The sequence below is a fragment of the Ostrea edulis genome, chromosome 7, assembly GCF_947568905.1.
Source record: "Ostrea edulis chromosome 7, xbOstEdul1.1, whole genome shotgun sequence".
Taxonomy (NCBI): Eukaryota; Metazoa; Mollusca; class Bivalvia; order Ostreida; family Ostreidae; genus Ostrea; species Ostrea edulis.
Window position 1 is genome coordinate 25,975,212 of NC_079170.1, and position 20,356 is coordinate 25,995,567.

The following is a 20,356-nucleotide window of genomic DNA, read 5'->3' on the forward strand; positions in this document are numbered from 1 at the left end:
CCATATTTATGTAGCAATATTCCATTATCACCGGCATATTATGTTTATATATCTCAACTAATTCGATATGCAAGAGCTTGTTCTGAGTATGGTCAGTTTTTAAACCGAAGCACGCTACTGACAAACAAGTTGATGAAGCAGGGGTTGCAACAGTCTCGTTTAAAGTCAGCATTTCGCAAATTTTATGGTCGTTATAAAGATGTAGTTTACCAGTACAACCTATCATTGGGTCAAATGATGTCCGACGCGTTTCATACCGATTGTTAGGCTGTTCTTGGCACACTAATATTTGACTACGAATACGTCCGTTTACCTGATCAAGAGATAGGGCTTACGGTGGGTGTGACCGGTCGACAGGGGATCCTTACTTCTCCTAGGCACCTGATCTAACCTTTGGTATCTCCAGGGTCCGTATTTGCCCAAATTTCTATTTTGTATTGCTTATGGGAGTTGTGAGATTGACCAGTGTTCGTTATCTTCACCTTTCATAGTTCACATTGATACGTATTTGTTACAGTTATTTTTTGTTTCTTTAGGTACGCATTCGGCATATCTTGGTCGGGTGTGTGATTTTGCAAAAAGAAGAAAATAACTGGCAGACAAGTCAGCTAGAGAAAGAACAGTTACAGCAAATGCATAAGTATATAATCTATGTTATGTCTAAAACAATAAAAACAGTGAATATTTCAATTTAGGTAGACCTAAAAGGTCAACGATTAAAATAATTACTTTGATAAATGTGATATTGTTGTTTAGTCTTTTTTTAAGTAAAACACATATTATACAAAATTATACTTTTATGCACCTTCCCAATTTCTCATATGTATATAGAAATCTTCCAATGTAATCTGCAGGTCGTATTTATGTCTCTCAACTGCTTCGATACGCAAAAGGATCATATTCTGTGTATCATAATTTTTTTCTGATCGAAACAAGTCACTTCTAAATGAATTAATGTAGCAGGGATTTTAAAAGTTTCATTTGAAGTCAGTCACAAATTATATGGTCATTATAATGATCTTAAATGCAAATACACATTTACCTGTCATCACTGTCTGACGTGTTTTATACATTCATTGTTACATCTTGATATTGGATACATGTTACATCGTCTACATAATCGAGATAACTCAGTTTACCTGATCAAGATATGTGGCTCACGGCGGATTTGACCAGTCAACAAGAGATACCTAATCCTCCGAGGCACTTGATTCCACCTCTAGTGCATCCAGGGATCTGAGTTTGCCTTACTCTTAACTTTGTATTCGTTATGGAATTTATGAGATTGATCACTTGTCGTTATCATCACTTTTTCATGCATCTTTGAAATATACCAAATGGAAATAAACCATGAATATATATATATAAATATATATATATATATATATATATATATATATATATATATATATTAGAACGCCGAAAATAACTCAACCGGTTTCACTTTCAATTTTCAAGAGTTATGACATTATTGCTTAGTTACACATTATAGATTTAACTATGACGTCAAACCTGACGGATTGTATTGACGCTTTAACAAAGATCATTATGACGTCATGATATAACGTTATGAAATAATACATGAGAAAAGAAAAGAAAAACACAGCCGACTGTTGGTCTGTTCAAGAAAAAAATATACAATATGTACAATAATATTAACAGCCGACGTCAGGCACCATGCCTAAAAAACTACTAACTAGAGCCAATTTCGCCCTGAATAAGGTAAAATACGTCAAAAAATGTCAAGAACCTTATTTACCGTGCCACTTGCCCAATTTGTGGAGAAAACTACATAGGACAAACGAACAAACTTCATGCGCGAGTGAGGATGCACAAACACCAAATAAAACATCCTAGTGTACGGAACACCCCATGTAGTGAACATTTTGCGGAATGCAGGGGTGGTAAATTTAAACTGTTCCCGTTCTTTAAAATATGGACTGAAAATGAAATAACTCGCAAAGCCAAAGAGGACTATTTTATTATACTTTTCAATCCAAGCCTTAATCGAAAATATTTATTTGAACAATTGAAGTACAATTTAGCATAATATTTTTTTTACAAAACAGACAATCAGTTAACGTTATTATGGCGCCATAAAGGACTCGTTTAATTGACGTCATAACAAAGACGTTGCTAAACAATTTTTGTATACATATTTGAACTGCCTGATGAACCATGTAGACATGGAGAAAGCGCTAGCAGTAAATGATTGTTTTTTATGAAGTGTGTCATGATAGATAGATAGATAGATAAATAGATACATGTATGCATACATACATTATATATATATATATATATATATATATATATATATATATATATATATATATATATCCCAAAATGTGTATGGAAAGATGTAGGTAGAGAACAGTGATCAATACCTTTAAAACGCTAGATGTAGAATCAGGTACCTAGGAGGAATAAGCATCCCTCTTTGACTTGTTACTCACGTCTTGAGCCCTCTTTCTTGATCAAGTAAAAGGGCTATTCCGCAGTACAAATCAATATGCAAAGCATATCAAGTACAATCTAATAATTGGAATGAATATCCGACCAAATGAAAGGTTCTATTTCCAATTAGGATTATTATAACAAACATGAAAATTGAAACACATCAAACAGCATTTGACCCAATGATAGGCTATATGGGCACACTAAATTGATATAACGACAATAGAATTTAATCATACGCAAAATATACTCTCTCGGATATCGAATCACTAGGGAGACATAAACACCATATACAGGTGATATGTAGTTTTACTAGTTGAGTATGCGATGTTGATGATTGAAAATCTGAACGCATTCGCAGTTGTGTTAAGTAGGGCCATAGAAATATGTCAGGAAAAAAAGCATTAATAAACAGATCAATTTGTGACAAATTCTGTAAACACAACCCTTTTATAAAAAAAACAATATGTATATATCATTAAGTGCATATTGACCTCTTATACATTTTTCACCAGACCGACAGTCTTTACATCAACTCTGTATCACGTGATCAAATATCAAGATAAAAACTCATCGTGTATGTATAAATCGTTGAATTGGCACGATATCCAGATATCAATACAAGTTGAAGTTAATATAACTTCAAAGCATAATAATTTCTTAATTTGAAAAGTGCTGACTTACTTCACTTATTTCTGTTGACTCCCGGTGGAGCATAGGGCTGCAACAACACCACGCCAACGGACTCCGTTATGGGCTGCTCTCTTCAGCTGAGTCCACGTCATTCCGGCTTCCTTCATTTCGCTCTCGACGGATCTTCTCCAGGACTGTTTGGGCCGTCCTACTTTCCTTTTTCCCTGTGGGTGCTGAGAGCAAGTTTATTGTGACTTGTAACATGTCTATTTTTTGCATTGAATATGCCAGATGCGGCGATTTTTGCACATACGAAGTTGAATCTAGCCTGAAAAACATATTTTCTGTTGAAGCCAGAACTTGCTCCCCTAACTTTCCTTTGGCACTGAAGTTCACTTGTCACATAAATCAAACATCTTTCACTTAAAAACCTCGGGGTGTCGTGCCAATGATGAAATTTTTATATACGGAAACCCTGTTTATGCAAATGATTCCATTGTGAAAGTAACTATACGTATAAATTAGGGGCGATATCAGGATCACAATATAATATGGATATTACTTTAGCATATATCCTATATAAAGAAGAAAGTGAAACTTTTTCAATATCAGAGAATTAATATAACCCATTTGACAGAAATTTACGCGATTGCAGTTTACCGTTTGACAGCGGTGGTAAATAACGAAACAATATTTTGACATTTCCAACCACAAAAGGACTGTAGATATGTACGTCATGACCTTCGTCATGACGTATTTTTCATTGTGACGTCGTGCAATGTGTCAGTGCGGTAAAGTATATTTATGTACAGCACTGGTATTAAAAATGTTATGGGGAAAGCCTTAACTGAACCGCGTTCCATTTGTCATAACTTGAGTTTTTAGTTTTACATAAACGTCTGTAATGAGTAAAATATCCAAATATAACACAGACCTGGAAGACTCTGTAGTATCGTAAGTTTACAGGGATAAAATTATTTCAAAATGTGTTGGTTTTTTCATGACTATTAGCAGTTGATTCTCATTAACATTTTTTAGCATATACTTTTTACGAGGTACATTTTACGAATTTTTCGTATGTTGACTCATATAAAATGCATTACCACTCAAATCACATTGATCAATTGGAGTCTTTTTTAGAATATAATTCAACATTAATTGATTAATCCAGACTTCCCTTACATATGCTGTTTGAGATCATCGTTTGAGATCATTACCACTCAAATCACATTGATCAATTGGAGGCTTTTTCAGAATATAATTCAACATTAATTGATTAATCCAGACTTCCCTTACATATGCTGTTTGAGATCATCGTTATCTGGATAATGCATACTAGTGCAGCTGAATTATATTGAAAACAATAAAAATGTAAGATAATAGCCAGTAATATTTGAATATATTGATGACTACTGCACTCAAATCTATGTATATTTTAACTTTCAAAGGACATTCTCCCACCATGCACTGCGCATCATAAGCTGTATCCATGACGCAGATAATCGGAGTACAACAAAAAAGAGCAGGGATGATGGGCCACTTGGAGATCCAGATCTACACTCCGGGCGTCTACTGTTAAATCATGGTTATCTGAAAGATGCCATTAAAACGGAAAACAAAACATTTTTGGATAATGAAGTTGTAAAAGATATCCTGAATGAAAAGTGGTATGGAAACAACAAACTGACCATACGTACGGTACGCTAGACATGTTTTATTGCTAATGAAATAAAGACATATTTCATAATAATATTGTTAGATTAAATATTGGTAATGCGATATTTATCCCATATCTTTGTAATGCATTTTAGATATTGGGGTTTCTCAGTTTCTCTCTTTTGCATTTTGCGCTGCTACCAGTTCTCATGTTCACGATGGAAGGCCCCCCCTTTGAAAGGTAAGTTACTACAGGTAGATAGACGTTGAACACTCACAAAGAATATAATTCCTTGGAGTTATAAACGTGTATGAATCGTTTTAATTACTCACAAAGAATATATTTCCTTGGAATTATAAACTTGTATGAATGGTTTTAATAACATTTCACTTTTTTCATTAACGAATGTAACGACTTACTTAGTATGTTGATGCCCTCGTTATATTTTGATATCGTGTTTTCGGATTTATTTTGATATACAGGATACCAAATTCTTAATTGGTAAAACGAAATGTCAGGACAATATAAAATCACAGTCATATATCACCTGTCCACCTTTCACCAGCTCAAAGTTCATCCCTCACCATAACTGTAAAATTTTACCAGAAATAGAGCTGTTATCTCATCAAGGGAAAAGTTCAAGGACATGATATATACAACAGTCTCGATTGAAGTCGGCATTTAGCAGATTCTATGGTCGCTATAACGATCTAGTTCGTGAATACAACCTATCATTGGGTAAAATACTGCCTGACATGTTTCATACCGATTGTTAGGCCGTTCTTGGCACAATAATTTTGACTACCAATAACTCCGTTTACCTGATCAAGAGATGGTGCTCACGGCGGTTGTGACCCGTCGACAGGGGATGCTTACTCCTCCTAGGCACCTAATTCCACCGGTGGTGTGTTCGGGGGTCCGTGTTTGCCCAACTATATATTTTAAATTGCTTACAGAAGTTATGTCAATATCAGCTTTGTTTCAACAGAATATTGCTAGGTTCAATGGATTTTTTTTTGGGGGGGGTCATATACATTTTAGGAAGAATTGTTGGGTACGAATGCATTTCATTTAAAACTATTTTCCAACGACAATTGACTTTTACTGCATATTTTTTGTATTGTCTTTCAGGATTTATGAAGTTTACAACATCCCTTTCATGAAGGTGTTGAATAACTTGGTAGGTTACCTATTTTTCTATTCATTCATGAAAGGTAAAGGTTGATTGATTGTATCTTGCTCGAGAATTTTTCACTCATATGGATACGTCACCAAGACCGTGAGGGGCTTAAAATTTAGACCTTTGCTCGGCGCTTCCATCGTTACGGAATTTAAACATCAATTCATCGGCGAAATAAAAATAATACGAGAAGATAATTGGTGTCAAGTCTTTTAATTATTTTATTTGCATATTCAACATTTGAGATACATTGGACTTATCTTTAAAAGCAAAGGCATACAATGTTGTTGATTATTGTCATCACATATTTTCAACGATGATCATCCTAAATCTATATTTCATTCCTCGATCATAGATGTACATAAAACTTTTCAAAATAATTGGGACATATGCTTTGAGATCCTATGTAAAAATCTATCATTTTATAATGTTTTATAAGGACACGTCTATTTTTGATACGAGAAACTATTATCACTCGATGCATAAATTATGTTGGTGAAAGACCTAAAACACGAAATTTACGTATGGCCACTTTCATCGAACAAACTAAATCCAACATTTATTTGTGCAGTTTACATTTATTTACCCATGTCAGAATTTTTAATTTGTTCGTTTAATGTGACCAAATTGAAATTGAAAGTTCCAAAATTAGTCATTTTAAGAGAAAATGTGCAAACGTCACGTGTTACGACATGTACGGCCCAGTTATGACGTCGCAAAATTAACATTTTGATATGAATACATTTAATACGATGTATATTGACAATATTTAGTGTAATATTTGTTTAAGTTTCAGATAATTTTTCGTAATAATACAGGCCGATTGTGACCTTTCGTGGCTCTAGCTCTAGCTCTTTAGGCCTTTTCTCGGCGCGTACGGCCTTTGAGTAGCAATGGTTCTCTATCGTGCCACACCTACTGCGACACGGGACATCCGTTTTTAAGGTCATCTCCGAGGACCCGTGACATTCACACCTGATGCCGAGCGTTGGAACTGTCACTACCTGTTTTAAGGACTTAAGTCTGTCGCGGGCGGAATTCGAACCCCGACCTTCCACATGCGGGGAATGCTCTAACCATTAGGCCACCGCGGCGGCTGAAAGGTGAAGAGAACGAATATATCATAAAATGGGACGTGAATATATGAATGATGAATATCAATGTTATCTGAAGATAAAGGAATTACAAACGTATCCAAAGGACCAATAACGTAATTTTCGATTTCTAAAATCATTTTTATGTTATATCAAGCTCATATCAGTTGCATGGATATATATTCTTTTTAAATAGCATACATCTTGATTTTTATCGACGTTGTATTAATTTTGAAATCAAAGACAAATGTTTGATTTGGTATTTTAAGGTTGGATTTTTTTCTCTTCTGCTTGGGTATGCGTATATGTTATTGTTCAACCATGAAGAAGACATTTCATACGCTGATATATTTCTTATGGTGTGGATTGGAAGCTTTCTCATTGATGAGACAAAACAGGTAATAGTTATTATATAATATATATATATATATAGAGAGAGAGAGAGAGAGAGAGAGAGAGAGAGAGAGAGAGAGAGAGAGAGAGAGAGAGAGATAATAAGCGAAATAGTTTATATTCTGAATCTTTATTTTACAAATACAACAAAGTGCCTCATTTTTTATGATTACGTTTCGCTTTTTTAATATCCTAATGTGATGCGATTTGAAAAAAAAAGAAGATAAATAATTGATCAATCTCAATTCCTTTAAGCAATGACAAGTAGCGAGTTGGGCAAACACAGATACCTGGACACACCAGAGGTGGGCCCAGGTGCCTAGTAGGAGGAAAATCAGTTTTCACAATTATCCGAGTTTACGTCATGGGTTTCTTTTTCATCCTTCATCTGTTTTGATAAATATGTTGACAATCCAGGGATTTGAATAATTTCACTTGAAGTCATCGTTTCAAAAAGTATGAGGTCATTATAATGATATAATGATCTTATAGCATATATAACCTGTCATTAGGTATAATGCCGTTTGAACCAATTATTAGACAACAATTTAGACTGCTTTTCACTACGGACTACTTCATGCATTACATACTCATCTTGACTACAGATTAATCGGTTTACCTGATCAGAATAAAGGGTTCTTGGTGGATTTAATCGCTCAACTGAGGATCTTATTCATTTTAGACCCCCTGTTTCCACCTTTTGTGTATCTAGGTGTTGTTATGTTTGTCTGTTTCTTTAATAGGGTTATGCAATTGGCTACTGTCCGTTATCTTCATATTTTTTAATCAATAAGAATTTCACGACATTTGTTTCAGATTATTATTGCCGTCCGGAGAAACAAATTTCGCATATATATTCGGGATCCATGGAACATTCTTGACTGGCTCTCCATGATTACATACACATGTGGAATGTTATTGAAAAGTGGAAGTGGACTGAACTATTTCAATGCCTCTAAGATATTCCTTGTCTTGGCTTTCATTTTGCTAAGTATTCGAGTTCTTAACCTTTTCTGCATTTCAGAGCTTCTAGGACCAAAACTTGTCATCATACAAAAAATGGTAAGTACATGTACGTGTACTAAAACAATTTACTTCAAATGAAACAGTCATTTAAAACCACGGCAAATCACAATTCAAAGTTAATGTTTGTCTTATGCTTATGTAGTGTGTGTGTGCGTGTGTGTGTGTGTTTGTAAACGGTCTCAACTGAGAACCGACGTCAGGTTACACAGCAACAACTGAGGACACAAAAATCAAGTGAGAACCAAAATCCGGTCCTCACTTGAATTTCATTTCAGAAATGCTCAAAACCATGCCATAAACCATATATATAAAAATTAATGCATGGACCAGTTGGAGGTGTTTTGTAGTTTTGTGTATGTGGTGTGTATAAAATTTCCAGTCAGCCAGCATGGCCGTATACACACCACGAGGCGTAATACGCATGCGCGTGTTAAAACGGAAGTTTACATGCCTTTTTGGTCATAAAAGCGCTTCAAAACATACAGATCAAGGACAATCAATGTCACCCAAACAGATGAAGGTATGTGTTATTTATTTTTCATTTTATTGCTTATTAGGCAACATATCATAGATTCAGGATCTTCTTTTACAAACATAATGTTACATACATACTATAAAATGTTATATCCAACGCACGAAGTCAATTAATTTTACTAAACAAACTTAAACATCATAGACTTTCATACAAGTATGACCAACAGAAGACACGTAACAGCAACAAAAATAATAATAATAAAATAGAATACTGAAGGCATTTTCATGTGTACATCATCATACGATAACCTTCATACTCGAACGTACGTCATTTCGATGAATTATCTCTGCAACGTTGGAAATCACAAAATTAACACATACATACTATCAACTGAGGACACTGACAACAAAACATGAACAGTAATTGAAAGGCATTTTCACTTGATTTTGTCGTGTGATGACCTTCTCATTCAAACGATATGTTTCAAATACATAGCAGGCAAATTTCCACAGCGATTTGTCAATGAAATATCCGTGTAGATGTACAAATGACAAAATTTCCCATACATACGATCAACCAAAGACATGTTGGCAGAAACATGCATTGAAGACTCTAGATTGAAGACATTTCTATTTGAATTTTATTAAATTATGTCAATTTTTTTCCAACGATCGGTTAGAAATGCACAATCAATATACCATGCTTATAGCATGAGGTTTTAAGAATTTTCACTGTAAACATGGAATCCAAAAATGTCCATACCCACTGTCATACCGGAGACAACATATACAGTAAAATAAAATAAAATTTGATCAAACTGCAGCTACAGCTTACCCAAATCACAGGGCTGGCCATTTTATAAAATCACGGACTATTCAATTCTTTTCATCCGACCCTTTTAAACATTCAAGTTGTGTAGCACTAAAACTGACAAAATTACTTTGTACATATGCACATGATTGATTGATTGAATATTGTTTAACGTCCCTCTCGAGAATATTTCACTCATATGGAGACGTCACAACTGCCGATGAAGGGCTGCAAAATTTAGGCCTATAGATACTCGGCGATTATGGCCATTGAACAGGGAGAGATCTTTATCGTGCCACTCCTGCTGTGACACGGGACCTCGGTTTTTGCGGTCTCATCCGAAGGACCGCCCCATTTAGTCGCCTCTTACAACAAGCAAGGGGGTACTGAGGACCTATTTTAACCCGGATCCCTACGGGACGTACAGGAGAAACATTTTCAAGATTTGGTCTGCCACAGTAAAAACCATAGCAAAATTTGGCGGTTTTCTTCTACCATGCCATGCAATTAATTCATTCACACCAGGCGCTGATCCAGGATTTTTTTCTGGGAAGGGATGAAGGGTTGCACCTTTACCCACCCACCCACCCCCCTGCAAAATTTTAATTTCAATTTGAACAAGCAAAAAAAAAAGGAGAAGAAGAAGAAACACCCTAAAACATTCCCAGAGGCGAAACCCTAATCCGTGTGTGTTGCCGGGGGGGGGGGACTCTGCGCATTACACTTACCCTCACGCCACCCCCGACAAAAAAAAGTTCAACTCAATTTTTTTTGACAGTTAGCAAAAATAAATAAATAAATAAATTCTCGGATCGCAAAATTCCTAATCTGTGGGGGGATGGGGTGATACAATGTTTTATGTTTTTCAGTGTGTCTTTTTGCAACCAGGTATTTACAATTGTTACTTTACTTACAAAAATTTATGTATTTTGAATTATTTAAGATGTTCTATAATTAGAATTTTGTTTGCATCAGTGATCATGTGCCCGTATAAGCTAGACTACTACTGGGAGCAGCTTGAATAGTTCCATATAACATATGATTGTTATACCTTTAAAATTTATTAGTCCCCTACCGATGAAACCAGGGGGACTATAGTCTTTATCTCTGTCTTTCCGTGAAACTACAGATCAAGTTTGACTTTCGTTACTTTTGATCAACAGATATATTTATGCGACTTGTCTTCGGTCGGGTTAGTGCTACGCTCGATCAGTGTTCAGGTGAGAAAACAGAAGACAGGAATTTATCCTGCAGATCCAACATAGCAATTATTACTTGTCAAATTCGACTTTCATTACTTTTTATCAACAGGTGTTAAAATTAATATTTTTTAAACGTCTCTCATACTTATGATCGGGTTAGTGCCCCAATATATTGAAATCGAGGTGGGGGAAAAGGAGAAGACGGTAATGTAAGTAATACTGCAGATCAAATTGTAACATTCTATCCAACAAAGCGTTTATTCTTAGTATTCTTGAAGATATAATATGCATGATTTCTCAAAATAATTCTATATGAAAAATAAATTAACATATCTATGTCCGAATTTTCTCGAAACGTATTTAGCACATTAAATAATATCCCTTAATGGAATTTTGGGTGCCGGTAGGGAACATGTATTGCTTGTACAATGCTCTCAAAATGCTTGTTTCCTATGTGAATCTTTCCTATTCAATGTCAAACATTTCCAAATGCAATGTTTTTACAGAGCAGCAATAGTTTACATTTGTTTAAATGTTAGACAGTTACTACATACAGAACTATCCAAGATAATATCATATTGTAGTTAACTGGCATCAAAATTTTGTCACATTGAAAAATAAAAGGTATATAACAAATTATTCTTTGAGTGGACTCAAGAGCAAAATGCATTTTGCTGAACCAAAGTGTTGCCTTCAGTCTAACTGCCTTGGGCAATAGTTTTGTTCTCGGGTCCAACAATGTGTGTTGCCTTCCAACTCAGTAAATTAATGTACATGTATGTATACTGTTTAGCTGCAATAATGTAGCCCTATCCAATTTTTTTTTATTCTGACGTTTTCGGGATAGGGCTACAATTCCATAGGATCTCCGTAATGGTGCAAAATAATTTTATGAATAACCGATAATAAGCTCCATGTATTAGTCCAAAATGTTGTTTACACCAAAAGGAGTACATACTTTGTGCTTGGGTATGTCTAGTAAAGGTGTTTTTCAGTAAATATCATATACAGCTTGGAAAATTCTTTGTCTGCTCCGCCATGCTTGTTATTGCGAGATATCGTAGGTGGATCTACTGAAAAACCTAAACATTGAAAATCTACGCGTAAATGTAGTTATTCGAGCCACTCCGACAAAGAAAGGAAAATCATATGGTTGCAGAAAGAATTTACACTCTGCTGTTCGCTTTTTAACTTGATATTAAATCTAATCCTTTTTAATACAGACGAAATAGCTTTCTCCTCCGTACTTGTCCATTGATGTAAATACTACCTTATATGGCATATGCAAATAACTTGACAATCAGAATTAGAAACTTCAGTACATCAAACATGGTGCACAAATATGAATCGAGAAATTGGAATGTATCGAAATTGTTGAAAACGGTAGAGTAGATCCTCACAAATCTTAAGTTGCAGGTTCTAAATATATATCTTGACTAAGAAACATAGAATATCATTTTATTTACGTAAAGAAAGTCAGCGAATGTTAAGAATGATCGAAAATGTTGCGGGAGTGATCACTCCCGCATTTGCACCATTACGGAGATCCTAAGGAGTTGTAGCTCTCTCCTCCCAAAAGAAATTGGAGAGGGCTACATTATTGCAGCTAGTATACTTTTACACCCTTATATAAATATTCATCTTTGTATTTTTTACAAACAAAAAATCCAACAAAATGAATTTTTGTTTGACTGGACTAACAATTTAGATGCCAACCAGTCTGCTAGTCAAACGTAAAAATTGTTGGACCGCACCATCTCAACTGATTAAAGACCCAATTTTAAGCCACCTTCCCTCAAATTTACTTGCACAGATACCAATAACATACCGATTTTCAATCAAAGAAGAAACAATTGCTCAGGCCCTGATTGACAGATTCAGCCAAGCGTGTCAACTGGGCATCCCAAACTGAGTGTGTTGATAGTAAGAGTATCTACCCTGTCATCTACTGCAAAGTTAATTTCGTAGTATTTTTTTAACGTGAGACCATATCCAGAGATGAACTGCAGTGTTGTAAAATACTATTATATGGTTAGAGAAATTCATAATCTTCCAAAGGCTAACATCCTCAAACTAATTATATATAAGTGAAGTCAATAAAGATAAATAATCATAAACGATTCAATGCAATGAATAATTTTTTTATTTGAATTTCTAAAACGATGGCTAGATAGATTTTCAATTTATTTTACGTTCCATCTATGATCCCGTGGGGATCCGGGTTAGAATAGGTCCTCAGTACCCCTTGCTTGTTGTAAGAGGCGACGAAATGGGGCAGTCCTTCGGATGAGACCAAAAAAACGAGGTCCCGTGTCACAGCAGGTGTGGCACGATAAAGATACCTCCCTGCTCAAAGGCCATGAGCGCCAAGCATAGGCCTAGATTTTGCAGCCCTTCACTGGCAGTCTCCATATGAGTGAAATATTCTCGAGAGGGATGTTAAACAATATACAACCAATCAATCAATCAATCAATATTTCTCTGTGAATAGCATTTAGCACCTTGATAGATCCTTGTCACTCCAATTAAATAACAACTGTTTTGTTTAGGTCCTGCCTACTTATGGCCATGAAATGGGTCTTTACCACTCATCCAATCTCAGCAGAAGTCAGAAATGACGGAAGTGCAGTTTGACATAAATGGCTGTTTACTACACGAAAATATACTCATATTTGAATGAAGGGTATAACAAAACAGTTATTGGCTAGGATTTAGTAAAGTTATTTTTTGGATCTTCAGACAGAAATGTCGGCCTCGGCCTTTGAATTTGGGCAACATTTCTGTTTTGAAGGTCCAGCAAATCATGTTTCCCTTATATCAAGTCTATAACTGTATAATATAATAACTGTATAATATGATATAATTGACCTTAATCAGTAATAATCTTTTGTTTTATTGTTGTCAAATTTTAATTTTATTCATAACAGAGACATTAATGAAGGAGAAGAACTATTATATGATTACGGACTAAAGTCTTATTGTACTGTCCTTCGTACGAATTTTTAAGGTACGAGTTATCAAAATAAATGCTAGAAGCCATGTGGCTGAAACATTGTTTACCTGTGGAATTTTTGGAAGTTTAAGGGAAATTACAGTGTAAGTAATTGATTGCCTTTGTAAATTTATTCTTTTACATCTACTTTATTTGATGTTTAATGCATAGTTGCAGCTTTCAACAATAATGATAGATATTTGTGGTTTTCTCTAACCTCCTGTTCTCGAAGTATGATACGCCATTGTTGTCATCACTATGTCTAGGACAATAACTTGTCTATATGTAGTTGAATATTATATGAAATTTGCATTGTTTTCTTTCTCTTCGATAAAATGATGTAAAGTAAGCTATAAGAATATGATTTCATGTTAATAATAGAATTTGAGATAGAATAGGTTGCTGTTCAAAATAATTTTCTATGGAACACCATAACAGTCATTGTCAAAGTTAGTTAATTCGTACGCTATATAATAATTAGCTCGTCTGTAATAGTTAGCACATTTTCTTATTAGTTTTTATCTTTCTTTGTAGTCTTTTACCACATGCCATCTCACATATTCGTCCTTGTCAATAAAGACATCAGTTTATTTGGACTTGGAAGTATTTTATGTAGATGCTTGGTTGTCTGACTGTCTGCTAATCACGAGACAGTACAGTAAAAGAACTCTCCCTCAACATTTCATCAGGACAGTTGAATTAGTCACCATGGCGGACATGGAAGAGAACATCCCTACACCCACACAGGACATGGATACAGGGACCGCAACAGAAACAGAGCAAAAATCAGAAAAACGACAGTGGAAACCATCGGAAAAGGGGTTTGAATATTTTCATGAAAAGAAAAATGTGAAACTCAACAAAATACATAAACTTTGGGCAGAAGTTGATATGCTACAAGCACCAGAGTGGAAAAACTTAAAAAGTGTGAGCCTTTTGGAATCATGTGAATATGACTTAAGTGAAAGGTACAAGGTATACAACAAACTTGTATCAGAATACAGTGAGCTTGTTTTTAGGAGTGAGGAAGATGAAGTTATGCGGGAGTATGAAGAATTTGCTCGAGATAATCAGGAAAGAAAAAGACTGGTAGAAAAGGCTTTCAAAGACATTCAGGAAAGGAAACAGACACTAGTGGAAACATCTTCATCACATGGATCCAGATTTTCTGTGAGATCAGGAATTTCAGTGATTGCCAAGAAACAAGCAAAAGTAGAGGCGGCTAGGGCAAAGATAAAATTTTCAGAGCAAGAGAGAGATCTTCTGGAGGAGAAGTTTAAAGTAGAAGAAGAAGAAGCACTGACAAAAATAAAGACAGAAAGAAGGAAAGCTGAACTTAACTCGAGCCTATCTCGTCTGGAACACGAAAAAGAATTAGCCGCAGCAGAGGCGGAAGTAGAAGTGTTGAAGATGGTCGGGAGTGAACTGGAGTGGAATGAAATAACTGATACATTGCTTCCCAAACAGCAAGAAAACTCAGAGATAAGGACAAATCGTTATGTGAACGAACATTCTCAGTTTACTGGACACACCAACCTGAATCCAAGTGCAAGACCATTCGACCCACATTCCATGCAAGATCCTAGCTGTTCACAGGAGTTTTTCTATCCTTTACCTCAGCCCAGATATTATACCCGTCGAGAACAGTCACCAGAACGACCTGCACCTGTTAACATGAATTTCTCTCAAAACCAAGTGACTTCAGACCTCACAAAGTTCCTGCTTAGAAAGGACTTGCTGTTTGCAAGACTTACAAGCTTTTCTGAACAGCCTGAAGCTTACTTGGCATGGAAAAGAACCTTCAAACAGGTAATGGATGAACTAAATATTGGTCCATCGGAGGAATTGGAACTACTAATCAAGTGGTTGGGACCTGTGTCTTCAAAATATGCACAAAGTCTAAAAATATCTAATGTCAATAGACCCATTCTTGGTGTAGCCCGTTTATGGGACAGGTTAGACCACAGGTACGGTTGTCCAGAGATGGTGGAGGCGGCTCTTAAAAAGAAGATAGAGCAATTCCCCAAGCTAAATAACCGAGACAATGAAAGGTTATTTGAGTTGGCGGACATCTTGGCGGAGATTGACAGTGTGAAAGAGAACTCAACCTACAGTAGCCTGCTGTCCTACTATGACACATCTTCTGGTGTTTTGCCAATTATACAGAAGCTACCTTATTCCCTTCAGGAGAAGTGGACATCGAGAGCAGTAAGGTATACGAAGAACCACAGCGCGATCTTCCCTCCTTTCAGTGAATTCTTAGACTTTATTCAGGAGATGAGCTACATTAAGAACGACCCAGGACTAAACTACGATAACAACAACAACATGGAAAAACATCCAACGAGCACCTCGCGCAACAGAGTCAATGTAAAAATGACAGACACTAACACCAACGTTAAGCCAGTGAAAACAGTCTTCCAACATCCAAGGTGTATTATTCATGCAAATTCGAAGCATGATTTGAATGACTGTAAAGCATTTCGACTGAAACCCTTAGAAGAGAGACGTCGACTTCTGAAAGAGTCTGGTGTCTGCTTCAAATGCTGTGCTTCGAAGGACCATAGGAAACGTGGTTGCACAACTGTCATTGTGTGCAGAGATTGCGGAAGCCACAATCATTGCACAGCTCTACACATTAATACGACGACTGATCGGCCAAAAGGGAGAGACAATGGCGGGGAGGAACCCATTAAACCACCGAATGTTGACAGTACATGCACCGAAATTTGTGGGAAGAATGTCGATGGAAAATCCTGTGCAAAGATCTTACCAGTTTATGTGACAAACAAAAACATCCCTCAGAAACAAATAAAGGCATACGTAATTCTGGATGAGCAAAGCAATAAAACATTAGCAAGATCTGAACTGTTTGATTCCTTTGGAGTGGACAGTGCCTTGATGGAATACACTCTGAGGAGCTGCTCTGGAAAATCACAAATGTTTGGGAGAAAATCTGGTGGATTCATCATACAATCAGTCGACATGTCAGCCAAGATTGTTTTGCCTGAAATTATTGAGTGCAGAGACATCCCAAACAATAGAAATGAGATCCCGACTCCAGAAGCGGTGAGACACCATACACATTTATGCGACATAGCGAACAAACTTGAACCCATAGATGCAGATGCCGAGATCCTCCTTCTGATAGGAAGAGATGCAATTGAGGCACATCATGTACTGGAGCAAGTTGTCGGACCTGCGGATTCTCCATTTGCCCAGAGGCTCAAGCTGGGATGGGTAGTCATGGGAGAAATGTGTTTGGGCAGAAACCACAAACCGGATAGCATAAGTGTCTGCAAGACTTATCATACATCCCAAGGAAGACCGACTGTTCTACCCCCTTGTCCTAACAAGTTTGATGTGCTCGAACCAGCTAATTGCATTTCTTACCCAAAGTCTCAGGACATGATCAATACTAAGCTGGCATCCGATGTCTTCATGCAGACTGATCTAGATAACACTATGGGACCCTCGATCGAAGACAGAAAGTTCTTAAGTTTGATGAACAGAGAACTTTACAAGGATGAAGCTGGACACTGGTGTGCACCACTTCCCTTTTGTGTTCCTCGCAAGAAACTACCAAACAACCGTGAGATGGCTGTTCAACGATCCAGGTCTCTGGAAAGAAGTCTGAGACAGGATCCAGTGAAAAGAGAACATTTCTTTGAATTCATGAATGAACTTATTGAACGGAACCATGCTGAAGTTGCACCTGCACTACATTCAGGGGAAGAATGCTGGTACCTTCCGGTGTTTGGAGTCTACCACCCCAAGAAGCCTGGACAGATACGTTGTGTGTTCGACTCCTCAGCAACCTTCGAAGGCGTCTCATTAAACGGTGTGCTATTGTCGGGACCCGATCTCAGGAATAGCCTGATAGGAGTTCTCATGCGTTTTCGAACTGAGCAGATTGGGATTATGGCTGATATACAGAAAATGTTCTATTCGTTTACTGTAAGAGAAGATCATCGAAACTTTCTGAGATTTCTATGGTACAAAGATAATGACTTCAACAAAGACATAATTGAATACAGAATGCGGGTGCACGTATTTGGTAACAAACCATCACCCGCCATTGCGAACTATGCTCTTCAGAAGACAGCGGAGATCGCATCTGAAACATATGGAAAAGACGTCAAGAAGTTTGTTCAAAGAAACTTCTATGTTGATGATGCCCTGACTTCGGTTTCGTCTGCAGAAGAAGCTATCGACCTTCTCACAAGAACCAAGGATGCTCTGATGACTTTAGGAAAGATCCGTCTCCACAAGTTTGCATCCAATAGTGGGGAAGTAATGGCTAACTTACCTCTGCAAGACCTCTCCAAGGAGCTCAAGCATGTAGATCTTGACTCAGATGACTTACCACTGCAGCGAAGTCTTGGGCTAAACTGGGACCTTGACTCGGACTCATTTACCTTTCGTGTTTCCCTGAAGGAAACCCCTTTCACGCGACGTGGTGTACTGTCCACAGTAAGCAGTCTCTTTGATCCCCTTGGACTCATAGCACCTGTGACCATACAGGGCAAGCTTATTCTTCGTGACCTGATTTCAGGAACAGTGGATTGGGACGAACCCCTCTCTGAAAATCATAGAGTGCAGTGGGAGCAGTGGAAAAATTCTCTGAAGGCATGCGAGAACTTATTTATCCCAAGAGCTTATTCACCCATCTCCTTACGAAAAGCGGTAAGAGTAGAAATACATACCTTTTGCGATGCTTCTGAGAGAGCTATAGCTGCAGTTTCCTACTTAAGATCAGTCTATCAAGACGAAACTTCCCACCTCGGACTCTTGATGGGAAAAGCCAAAGTTGCACCGAAGCATGGAACAACAATACCCAGACTTGAGCTGTGTGCCGCAGTCTTGTCAGTTGAGGTCTCAAACATTGTCAGAAGAAATATGGACATCAACATTGATGTTGTAAAGTTTTACACGGACAGCAAGATTGTTCTGGGCTATTTACATAACGAGACCAGGCGATTCTATGTTTATGTAGCGAACAGGGTACAGCATATCAGACAGTTGACGTGTCCTGATCAATGGCAGTACGTACCCACACAGAAAAACCCAGCAGATCTGGCAACTAGATCTGTACCTGATGACAAAATGAGTAACAGCATATGGCTCAAGGGACCGAAGGAGTTTTTGGATGGTCATCATGATGAAGGTTTGCTGGAACTTTCTGAGGACTCTTACTCTCTAGTGAGCCCTTGTGAAGACAAGGAAGTACGTCCCATTGAGAAAGTTGATACATGCTTGACCAAAATTTTATCAGATCCTGGCATTGAACTCGGATCACACCGATTTGAGCGGTTCTCGAACTGGAGAAAACTTGTAGGAGCCATTGCTTTTCTGAAACAGTTCATCAGAAATAGGAAGAAGTCAGAAGTGTCTCAGAGACAAAGATCCGTAGAATTGTATCAAGAGGCAGAAAGGTTCATAGTGCGTACGGTTCAGAGGGAGATTTACGCTTCTGAAGTTTCCCACATAGAGCAGAAACTGCCCCTCTCCAGGAACAGTCACATTCTTACTTTAGATCCATTTCTAGACTCTGACAACATGTTATGCATCGGTGGAAGAATTAAACATGCCAATATTCCTTTGCAGGAGAAACACCCTTTGCTTATTCCTGGAAAACATCACATCGCCAAACTCCTTATCAGTCTAGTACACGAGAATGTACAACACCAGGGCAGGCATATTACAGAGGGCGCCCTGCGTGCGGCAGGATTCTGGGTAACTGGAGCCAAGTTGCTAATACGTACTCACATCCATAACTGTGTTTCATGTCGTAAGCTGCGAGGATCCTTAGAATTCCAAAAGATGGCTGACCTACCTCCAGATCGTCTCGAACCCAGTCCCCCATTTACTAATGTCGGCGTTGATGTATTTGGGCCCTGGAATGTTGTGACTAGACGAACCAGGGGTGGAAGCGCGCAGTCAAAGAGATGGGCAGTTATGTTTTCCTGCCTGACTACACGTGCTGTGCACATAGAATTGATAGAAGACATGTCTTCATCCGCATTCATAAATGCAGTGAGGAGGTTTACAGCCCTTAGAGGCGAAGTCAAAATCTTCCGTTCAGATCGAGGAACAAATTTTGTTGGGGCCACCAACGACCTCAAGATTGATGCAGTAAATGTGGGAGATGGAGAACTCAAAGACTATCTTTACAAGTCGGGGACTATCTGGATCTTCAATGCCCCTTACTCCTCCCACATGGGCGGAGCATGGGAAAGGATGATCGGCTCAGCACGGAGAATACTGGATGCCATGCTTTCTAAAGTCGCAGACAAACATCTTACTCATGATGTACTTTTCACATTTATGACTGAAGTAGCAGCCATCATGAACAACCGACCTCTTGTGCCAGTTTCAACAGATGCTGAATCACCTTACATACTCACCCCAGCAACATTGTTGACTCAGAAGACTGCAGA

General features: G+C 37.4%; 1 protein-coding gene across 1 annotated transcript in view; it reads left to right on the forward strand.

Moving 5' to 3' along the window:
• Positions 1-20,356, forward strand: part of LOC125656600 (transient receptor potential cation channel subfamily M member 2-like) — a 79,430-nt gene that overhangs the window by 20,158 nt on the left and 38,916 nt on the right. The window contains exons 9-14 of the mRNA XM_056143781.1: positions 537-640; positions 4,536-4,785; positions 4,899-4,984; positions 5,876-5,924; positions 7,288-7,416; positions 8,228-8,473. Coding sequence (XP_055999756.1) covers positions 537-640; positions 4,536-4,785; positions 4,899-4,984; positions 5,876-5,924; positions 7,288-7,416; positions 8,228-8,473 — 864 coding nt within the window. The remainder of the gene's footprint in view (positions 1-536; positions 641-4,535; positions 4,786-4,898; positions 4,985-5,875; positions 5,925-7,287; positions 7,417-8,227; positions 8,474-20,356) is intronic.